Source organism: Lipotes vexillifer, unplaced genomic scaffold (genome assembly GCF_000442215.2).
Source record: "Lipotes vexillifer unplaced genomic scaffold, Lipotes_vexillifer_v1.1 scaffold3, whole genome shotgun sequence".
Taxonomy (NCBI): domain Eukaryota; kingdom Metazoa; phylum Chordata; class Mammalia; order Artiodactyla; family Lipotidae; genus Lipotes; species Lipotes vexillifer.
Genome location: NW_006783631.1, coordinates 3728906 through 3739123, shown reverse-complemented (window position 1 = coordinate 3739123; position 10218 = coordinate 3728906). Strand labels below are relative to the sequence as shown.

Below are 10218 nucleotides of genomic sequence, written 5' to 3'. Positions count from 1 at the left end.
CAAAAAAAAAAAAAAAAAAAAAAAAAAAAAAAAAATTCAAACACCACAAGGGGAATACTATAAAGTTTCCTCCCACTTTTCCCACCCAATTTCTCTCCCACATTATTATCAGTTTTCTGGGCGTCCTTTTCTGTGAACTGTCTGTTCATATCCTTGCCCCATTTTGCTACCAAATTGTTAGTCTATTTCTTGTTGTTTTGTGGGAATTCTGTTCGTGAGGGCAAGCTTCCTTTAAGTTATACCATGGTTTTACACATATAGACCTGTTGTCAGTTGCACTTGGAAAACACACTTACTACTTCCCTACTGACCTCGTTCACTGCCACACTGAGAAGAAAGCCAAGGGGAGCAATCGCAGTGCCCATAGCCTGGACCACTGTGTCTGAGAAACATCAAGTCTCCCCACAAGTGCTTGCAAGGAATCATTCCCAGGGATCCCTGAGCGAAACTGCACCTGCAGGATCATCAACAGGATCCTAGAACTGCACATCCTAACAGCCCTTTCGTGATGATGGAAAGGTTGTACATTTCCATTGTCCAACTCAGAGGCCACCTGCCACTTATGGCAGCTGAGCACCTGGAATGTGGCTTGTGTGACTGGGGACTGAACTGTTGGTTTTATTTAAGTATTTGCCATTTAAATTTAGATAGCTGCATGTGGCTAGTGGCTACTGTATTGGACAGTGCAGCCCTAGAGTGAGCTAATCAGGAAGTGATAAGATTCCCAAGCCAGTCTACCTATACTTATGTGAAAGCAGGACAGAGGCCAGTCTCTGTGAAAACTGTGTTTGTCAGAAAAGCTTCTCAGCCATTCTGGTCACCCCCATTTCATCTCTCCTGCCTCCCTAGGAAGATGCAGAGTTTATAAACCCAGGGTAAAACTCATCTTCACCACAAGACCTTTCTGAACTAAGCCCACCTTGTAATCTTTGATTTGGCACTGCCCAGGATCCTTAGCAGCCAGCCCACCAGCTCCACCTTCTACCCCAACTGCAGTGGAACTGGGGGCTACGCTTGCCCTCCTGAACAGGGGCGGGGTGACCTCCTTCTACGCTACTATGGCCACCACCTCTGAATCCTTTCATAGACTGCATCGTGCTGTTGCCATATACTCTTGAGTTTCAGGAACTTATGGGCAGAATGAAAACTGTTCAAGGCAGAAAAGACAGGATTACAGAATATGGTGGTCCAAACCAAGGCCTCAAAATCTGTACCAAGATTTTTTGACAGGGGCCAAATGGTCATCTGGAACTGCTATCAGCAAAAACGCTTCTGACCTGCCGCAGGAAGCCAGCTGCTTCTCCGCTCCTGCCATCAGGCTTGGCCTGGCTGCCAAGTGCTCTGACTTTGATCCTGCCCATCTGGGGTGGAAGCAGTATGGTTCAACAGAACTACTATTGATCTGAGAGCTTGGAGCACATTTCTCCCAAGCTGGGATCTTTGCTTCCTCCCAAATAGATGGAAAATGCTGGAATGAATAAAGTTCTTCCCACACTAGGATTTGAATACTGCTATATGAGCCACCAAGAAACCAAGAACAGTGCAGGGTCTGTGAACCCCATCCATGAACATGATCTCTGGGGAACCTCTCCCAGCTTAAACTTCAGGAATCCCATGAACTGCCTTAAGAGTAGGGCAGGAGGGCTGTGGGTGGTTTTGAGAGTGAGGTTCCCACCCAGGGATTAAGAGTTCCAGCACCACCCAAGGCTGCTGAGCCTGCTTTGATGAGTCTCGGCCCTCACTCATTTGATGAACCTCAGCATACCTGTATTTATGTCACCCATAGTTGCTTGTTTGTAACGGCTGTAGATGAACAGCATCTCATCGTCTGCTGGCTTGGTCTTGAGGTGCTTAACTTCCTCGGCAGCTTTCTCAAACTCAGCCTAAAGTCGAGGGAGAGAAGAGGCCTGAATACAGCACAGTAGTGCGGATGGAGGGGTTGGAAAGGCAGCACTCCTCTTGCAGTGCAGGTGAGGAAAAGCAGTCTTTCCTCAACTCAACAGCACAGCTAGAAAGATTCTGCAAAACCAGGAGGGGAAGCACATCAGTTCACTCATTTGATGAACAACTATGCATTGGGCTCTCTCACTATACTAGGTATCAGGTGCTGGAAAACACAGGTGAAGAAGACAGGCTACGACTGCCTGCAGTGGGCATACCCTTCACAGAAAAGGCAGCGTGGCCAACTCCCTGGCCAGCACGGGGTCCCAGGACAGCCCTGACTTGCGGATAGGGCTCGCACTGCGTGACTGAAACAGCTGAGAAAGGAACAGGGCATGAGCGCAGCGGTGTCAGCGGCCAGAGCCCGCTGGCCCCCTCCCCCTGAGAGAAGGCATCCAGCGCCGACCTCTGACCCAGTGCCTGACTGGAGGGAGGGTAGAGGAGCCAAAGGTCGCCCCACACTGCTAGGTCCCAGAAAAGCATCTATAGTCGAAGAAGGGAAAGACCTCTAGGTCACCCCTCCTCACGCCGTGACCCTCCCCTTGCCTCACGCCGGACACTCGGCCCCTACACTCCCTGACCTCCAAGCTGTCAACCACGGCCTCCTTGCTTTTCCACTCTGTATGGCGCCCCTACTCCTGCCGTGTCCTTCCGGATGGGGCACACGGTCCCCTTACTCTTTCGATCCATGTAACCCACTACATCCTATCTGTCTTCCTAGGACCCTCGCCTCCAACCCCAATTCCTGCTTCACTGCGAAGTCCTCCCCATGGGCAACTTGCCAGAAGTTGCGGGCTAAGTAGCGGTGTTGGGAGTCCAAACACGGAAAGTTCCGCTTACAGGGCTCTCTGTCCAAAGAGTGCGCTGGGCATGGGTCCAGGAAGAACAGCAGAGCCGGAAGGAAAAGACCTTGCAGGGTTGTGTCTGCGGGATGATCCCCGCGCCAGCCTCCCGCCCCGTGGGACCTTCGCAGCTAAGCTGGGCACGCGTTATACCTGAGACATGCCGGCGGCGTTGCAACGATTCCAGGAAGCCCGCGAAGACGGCGAGGAGAAGTAAGCAGTCGCACAAGAGTCAACTGCCAGCGCCTTTAGAGGCGCAGCCGCAGGCTTCCCCAACAGCGCTCAGGAGAGCAAGAGGCAGCCAATCAGGAGCCAGCTGTACGCTAGGGGCGTGCCCAGCCTCGGCTCACGGCCTGCCTCTCCGCAACGCAGGAGGGTTTGCTCGCGCATGCGCACCAGGGAGGAGCCGCAGGGGACTCCGGGAGCAGGTGGGGACTGCGGAAGTAGGGCGCTTTCTGTTGTGAGGGCTGTCAGGCTGAGGAGAGGATTCGGTCGCGGGCCACTGAAGGGAGTGACCTGCGAGGCAGAGGAGAGGGGGTGGAAGCTGAAGGGCGGAGGTTTTAAAATTTGTTTCATTAAATCTTGTGTCCGGCCGGAAGTTGCACCGTTGGACAAGTAACCTCTCGGGCTTGGGGAGGGCGAGGGTCCCCACCCCTCTCAGGGGACCAGAAGAGGCCCTCTGGGCATGGTTCCTGGAGAATCTCGCGAGGGTGGGAAGCTGGACTGTGTTCCCGAAGGGCGAAGCCCAGACTTCTTCCTTTGAATTTTTGGCACGTTCTGTGGCTTGCTGGTGGCCGTAGTTTGCTGTCCTGTTTTGTTTGTGTGCAGTAATCCATCTGGTGCGTTAAAGTCAGGGACAGTGCCTTATTTGTCTGGACTTAACAAATTTGGCCCGGACTAGGTGCTCAGCAGATATCTGTTAAGTAAATGACTCCTTCATTCATGAATGCGTACTGAATGGTCGGGTATCTTGCGCAGTTCTAGACCTTGGGAATACAGCAGTGAATAAAACAGATAAATCCCTGCGTTCCTGGAACTTACATTGGGGATAGTAGTGAATAACATCAGTTAAATAGAGAGTTTGCTAGGGGGATAGGGAGTTGGAAGTTTGCAGTTTTACATGGGGGGGGGCGCGGGTGGAGGGTTAAGGGAAGGTAACATTTGAGAAAGCCCCTCAAGGAGAGGAGGGAGCATTCCAGGCAGAAAGTTAGTGTAAATGTGTGAGCAGGGAGTGAGGGAAAGATAGGAGATGAGGCTGGAAAGTTAAGGAGGTGGCAGGCTGGCTACATGATGCAGAACTTTGACTGTTATTCTGAGTGAAATGGGAAGTTAGAGGCTTCTGAGCAGAGAATGAGGAGACTGAGGGGGGCAGCTTTGCAAGGTTGTTACAGAGGCCGATATTCTCCATGAGAGAACGGAGCAGCACAGGTGGATGGGAGAGTTTGAGGGTGATGTCTAAGAGACCCAAAGGGGGAATTTTGTGGCAGCAGTTACAAAGGAGCTGGGTGCAAGGAGGGAATTGATGGAAAATAATTCTCTGGAGATCTTTTAAAAAAGAGAGACCATTCCTCTCCAATTCCTAATTTGTAACGAGATGAGTGGAGTACAAATCCACGCCCCCAGCCCCCCTCTCCCCGGTGCCGTTAATTTATAGCTGAGGTGTTTAGACTAAAGAAAGCCTAGGTAGACGCTTTCAGATGTAAGTTCCTAACTTATTAGAGGTCAGGCTTTGTGAAAAGGGAAGAAGCGGAGATGCAGTAGCAGGGAACACATGTAGTCTTCAGTCTATGAATAATTTTGTTTGAGAAAGCAAAGCCAAACAAACTACCAAAAATTTTGGAATTAACTTTGGGGAAATTACATTTGAATTGTAAGAGATGTGAGTGTCTTCCAAAATGACAGTTCAGAGCTGTCTTCACTCCTAGGCTCCGATGAAGCTTGGATTCACTTTTGCCCCATCATCTGGTGCTTACAGCCTTCTTGTTGGAAATTCAGATTATTCCCTGTGTGGGTCAGATTTGCAGTCAAATATATCTTCCAGTCAGTAGGTTTTAACACGAGGTTATTGTGTTTGGCACATCTGAAAAGGTTAGGTACCTCTGATAATGTAATTTTGTTTATATTCCTCCAAGGTTGGCTGGTGTGATTGAGTTTTGAATGGAGCTAAACATTGCAGAGAGCACGGCTAGTGTTTTAAATTAACTTTGCAGTCTCCAGTTGAAGTGGGGTTGATTTGTTGGTTCCTTTTTTTGGAAGATACTCCACTTTCCTTAAAAACCAACCTTGCACATGGTGGTTTTGTGCCCAGGTTAGTCTCCAAAAGTTGCTTAAAGCAACTAAAGTATGGAACTAGTAGGGATTGTGGATCCCAGGGAGCAGGGTGCTATGTGATCTTGACACGGAGGAGAAGAGCGTTTTTCCTTGTTAGAGGGTCCACCCTAGGCCAAGTTTTGAAATAGCTGAAGGCATGCTTTTTTTTTTTTGTTTTGTTTTTGTTTTTGTTTTTGTGCGGTACGCAGGCCTCTCACTGTTGTGGCTTCTCCCGTTGCAGAGCACAGGCTCCGGACGCGCAGGCTCAGCGGCCATGGCTCACGGGCCCAGCCGCTCCGCGGCATATAGGGATCCTCCCAGACCGGGGCACGAACCCGTGACCCCTGCATCGGCAGGCGGACTCTCAACCACTGCGCCACCAGGGAAGCCCGAAGGCATGCTTTTTGTCTTACTGCTTCCTTCCCTCACTTCTCAGTGACGTATTTTTTGTAACCTCCATCTGTGGAAATACTGCCTTATGCCCTGCATTACCACCTCTAGTCTAGGGAATTGAAATGCCATTCAGCTTTTACCATAGAGGGTAACAAGTCAGCAGCTGGGATTTAATTTTTAAAAGTAAATTTTAGAGTGTATTTGGGGTTAATAAATTGTATGAATTTTTTAATTCTGCGTTTTGACAGTACTGGAAAGGAAATTGCTCTTCATATCCCGTGAAAAGACAAGTTCGTTGGCTCTGTTTATATCCTTTTTAGCAACAATCACAGTTTGTAATTAATTATTTTTTGTAATTATTTTATTTACATTTATTTTTATTTTAGTTTACTCTTCTACTGTCTGAGCCCCCTTGCCTACGTAAGCCAGGGATCACTGTGTATAAATCAGCGCTCCGTCTCCAAGTGCCTGGCCCTTGTTAGGCACTTAAATTTTGGGTGAATGAACAGAGTGAGTGCTTTTTTCTCTATGAAACATATTCCTTCTGATCAGCCATGAACTTAGAAACTAAGTTTATTAGAACTGAATGTGAAACTGTGGGTTAAAGTAGATGAACTCTTGTGCAAGGACCATGTAGTCTCTTTGTTACACCCCCAGCCTTGGAAACAGAACACCTGATATGTTAAGGGAAGATGGGAACCTGATGAGCCAGCTCGTTAGCCTGATTGACCGTCCTAGTTAGTGGAGAGGCCATTATCATTATTGCAGCTTGCCCTCACATCCTTGGGTTGCCAGTTTTGACTACTCACAGGCTTCACTTGCTGGGTCTCAGTGGAAAGCCAGACGGGCAAGTTATATTAACAGGTGAAAGCAGTTCTTGCCCAGTAGGTGTGGATAATAGTTTAATATTTCTTGGTATAAAGTAAACCTCTAATTTCTAAGAGTAACCTAACCATTAAAACGTGAAAATCAATGAAAAGCTTTACAGTAAAGCTTCACTAGAAGGCAAGGGTTAGAGTATTCACAAATGATGGATTATATTCATTTGGTATTTGTTTTCCAGTTTCTTGGAATGTGACTCCTGAGGCATGGCTCCACCAAAGCTGGGAGAACAGTTTGTTTTAAAGGGAAGGAGGTGTTATTGAACCCAACTGGGGTCTGCTCGCCCGATGGGCGGCAAAGCCAGTCTACTAACATGGGCTTGTGGTGAAGGAATGCACAGCGTTTACTGTACAGCAGGGCACCAAGCAAGGGAGTGGCAGAAGCCTCCTAGCCACTCCAACCTGATCTTTGAGTTAGGGGTTTTTTTTTTTTTTTAAAAGGGGAAGAACAAAGAGGCTGGGATTAATCATTGTTTTGTGACATTTCTTAATTGTTTCTAGTTTTGGGAGTCAAGATGTCTCTGGTTTACCATTCTCTGGCCAGGTGGTCCATGGCTTGGGGATCTGTTAGCTCATCTTGCCCTGAAGAACCAACCTGAGTTTGTAGTTAATGATGATGTCTATAATAGCAGTTTTAGTACATTAAAGATGTTATCCACAACAGCAATTGTAGTCATCAGACTGGTTGATTAGTGCTCAGTTAGCACAGGATTGGGGTCTGAGGGGACAAGAAAGGGAATAAAATTTTGGGTAAAGAGATTAATCATAAACTTGGTAAGGGAACTCGGTTTTAGGGGGACTTGGGTTCAGAGGCACTTGCGAAATGCTTCTGGGGCAGGAGTGGAGAGAGCTGGGCAGAGTTGTGTGCCTTTGTTTTGTGAAGGGTGGGGAGGTGACAGCTGAGGGGATGGCGTAAAAATGTACCGTAGCTTTTCTTTCCTTTCTTTCTTCTTTTATTTATTTATTTTTTTCCTTTTCCCCTCTTATGTGTCTTTTCCTTTTCTGATGATATAACTGGTGAGGGGAGGCCTGGCAGCTGGAGGTCTCAACCAGCACTTCCCCTTTGCCATTCTTTTCTTCCTTTGGGTGTTCATATTCAGAGAAGTTGCATCAGGTTGGGTGAGAGGAGAATGGGTGTGTGTGTGGTTCTCACCTTTTCCCCTGTCCTGATTTTGCCCAGCCAGCATGGCTCGGGGTCGGGGTTGGTTTGGGCTTAGTTGAGACATGGAGACCAGGGCTTGGATGGGGGTCAGGGTTCCTGGCGGAAAGTGTCCTACACTGGCTGGGAGTAAGGAAGGAAGGAAGGGAAGACTTTCTTTAGAGTTACTTATATGTAAGTTGGTCATGCAGTGGTCAAGTATTCTGTTTAGAAATACTTATGACTATGGGCAGGAATCATGAAGTGTTTTATGAAGTTATCTTGTGCTCAGTACTGTAGTTCTTGTTCAGCTTCATAAGAAGTATAAACTCTCTTCTAAATCTACATTGTCTTCCTCATCTTTGCCTATTAACCTAGCTCCTAGTTGCACATGACAAGCACTTGGTAAATGCTTTGGAACTAGGTTGTTAGAGATGATATTTCTAGTGAGCTCTTTTATTGTCTGTCAACAAAAAAAAATTAGAAATATTAAAATCTGATGACAAATGATTTGGCTGATAATTCTTTTGGAGATAATGCCATTATAAAAAACTTTGTTTTGAGATAATGCCATTAAAAAAAACCTTATTTTTATTTTGAGATAATTGTAGATTTATGTGCTCCCCGGCTCCCCCAGCATGAGGGATCTTAGTTCCCTGACCAGGGATCGAACCTATGCCCTCTTCAGTGGAAGCACTGGACCGCCAGGGAAGTCTCTATGTGCTCTTATTGTTAAATAACACAGAGATCCTTTGTACCCTTTACCCATTTATCCCAGTGGTAATGGCTTGTACAACTATAGTACATGCCACAAACAGTACATTGACATTGGTATGTTGAGGATACAGAACATTTCCATCATCATCCTTATGTTGCCCTGTGATAGCCACAGCTGCTTCCCTCCTGCCCCTCCCCCTCCCCTGCTCCTGGCAGCCAGGAATGTGTTCTCTCTATTGCTATAATTTGTCATTTCAAGAATGCTCTATAAGTGAAATCATGTAGTTTGTAATCTTTTGGGATTGGCTTTTTTACTCAGCACAACTCTCTGGTGGTTCATCCAGATTGTTGTGTGTACCAATAGTTCTTTCTTATTGCTGAGTGTATTCCATCATATGGATGAACCAGTTTGTTTAACCATTCACCTGTTGAAGGACAAAGCTGTTGCTAGTACAGAATCTGTACTCATGGGTTTTCTGTGAACATGTTTTCATTTTTCTGGGATAAATGCCCAGGAGTGCAAATCTGGGCCATATGGCCATTCCATGTTTGGTTTTGTAAGAAACTGCCATTGTGGCTACACCCTTTTATTATACATTCCTACCATTATACATCCCTACTATTCATGTACAGGGTTTTCTGTGAACATGTTTTCATTTTTCTGGGATAAATGCCCAGGAGTGCAAATCTGGGCCATATGGCCATTCCATGTTTGGTTTTGTAAGAAACCGTTGTTGTGGCCACACCCTTTTATTATAGATTCCTACCAGCAGTGAATGAGAGATCCAGTTTCTCCATATCTTTGCCAGCATTTGGTGTTATCAATTTTATTTTAGGCATTCTGATAGGTGTGTAGTGGTATCTCTTTATGGTTTAGATTTGCATTCCCTAATGACTAATGATGTTGAACATATTTTCATGTGTTTATTTGTACAGTCTGTGTATCTCTTCTGTGAAATTTCTCTGTGTCTTTTGCACGTGTTTAAATTGGATTTTTTTTAATGTTGAATTTTGGGAGTTCTTAATATAGTCCAGATACTATTCCTTTGTTGGATATGTGATTTGCAAATGTTTTCTTCCAGTTTTTATTTTGTTTTTTCATCCTCTTAACAGAGTCTTTCACAGAGCATAAGTTGAAATCCAGTTCTTCCAATATTTTCTTTTGTGGATTACACTTTTGGTGTCAAGTCTAATAAATCTTTGCCTAGCCCTAGATCCTGAAGATTTTCTCCTATTTTTTGTAAAAGTTTTATAGTTTTGCATTTTAAAATTAACATAATGAGGTTTGAGTTAATTTTTGTATAAGGTGTAAGATTTAGGTTGAGGTTCTCCACCCCCCTCCCCTGCCCCCTTGGATGTCTAATTGCTGCAGCACCATTTGTTGAAAAGATATCTTTCCTCTATTGAACTGGTTTTGCACATTTGTCAATAAACTATTGGGCATATTTTGTGGTCTTTTCTGGGTTCTGTCTTCTGTTGATCTATGTATCTATTCCTCCACCAGTACCACACAGTCTTGATTATTGTAGCTGTATAATAGGTCTTGAAATTGGGTAAAGCAATTCTTCCTACTTTATTCTTTTTCAAAATTATTTTAGCTATTCTAGTTATTTTCCCAATCCATAAGAATTTTAGAATAATCTTGTCCATGTCTACAAAAGAAAAAATCTTGCTGTGATTTTGAACAGAAATTTTGTTAAACTTGCATATCAATTTGGAGAGAATTGATATTTTTACCATGTCTATGAACACAGCATGTTTCTCCATTTATTTTGATCTTTGTTTCTTTCATCAGCAGTTTGTAGTTTTCAGTGTAAGTCCTGTGCATGTTTTGGTAGATTTATACCTGAACATTTAATTGTTTTTGAGTGATTGCAAATGGTATTATACTTTTAATTGTGTCCATGTGTTCATTACTAGTATATAGAAATACGATTTTTTTTTTTTGTATTTGTACAATTGTTTATCTTGTATCCTTGTGTCCTGAATTCACTTA

General features: G+C 45.1%; 1 protein-coding gene across 1 annotated transcript in view; it reads right to left on the bottom strand.

Moving 5' to 3' along the window:
- DBI (diazepam binding inhibitor, acyl-CoA binding protein) overlaps nucleotides 1–3061 on the bottom strand; it is a 5473-nt gene extending 2412 nt beyond the window's left edge. Inside the window, exons 1-2 of the mRNA XM_007456356.1 lie at nucleotides 2937–3061; nucleotides 1766–1883 (exon numbers count right to left, since the gene is read on the bottom strand). Coding sequence (XP_007456418.1) covers nucleotides 1766–1883; nucleotides 2937–2945 — 127 coding nt within the window. The 5' untranslated portion in view covers nucleotides 2946–3061. The remainder of the gene's footprint in view (nucleotides 1–1765; nucleotides 1884–2936) is intronic.
- Nucleotides 3062–10218: the final 7157 nt, after the last annotated feature.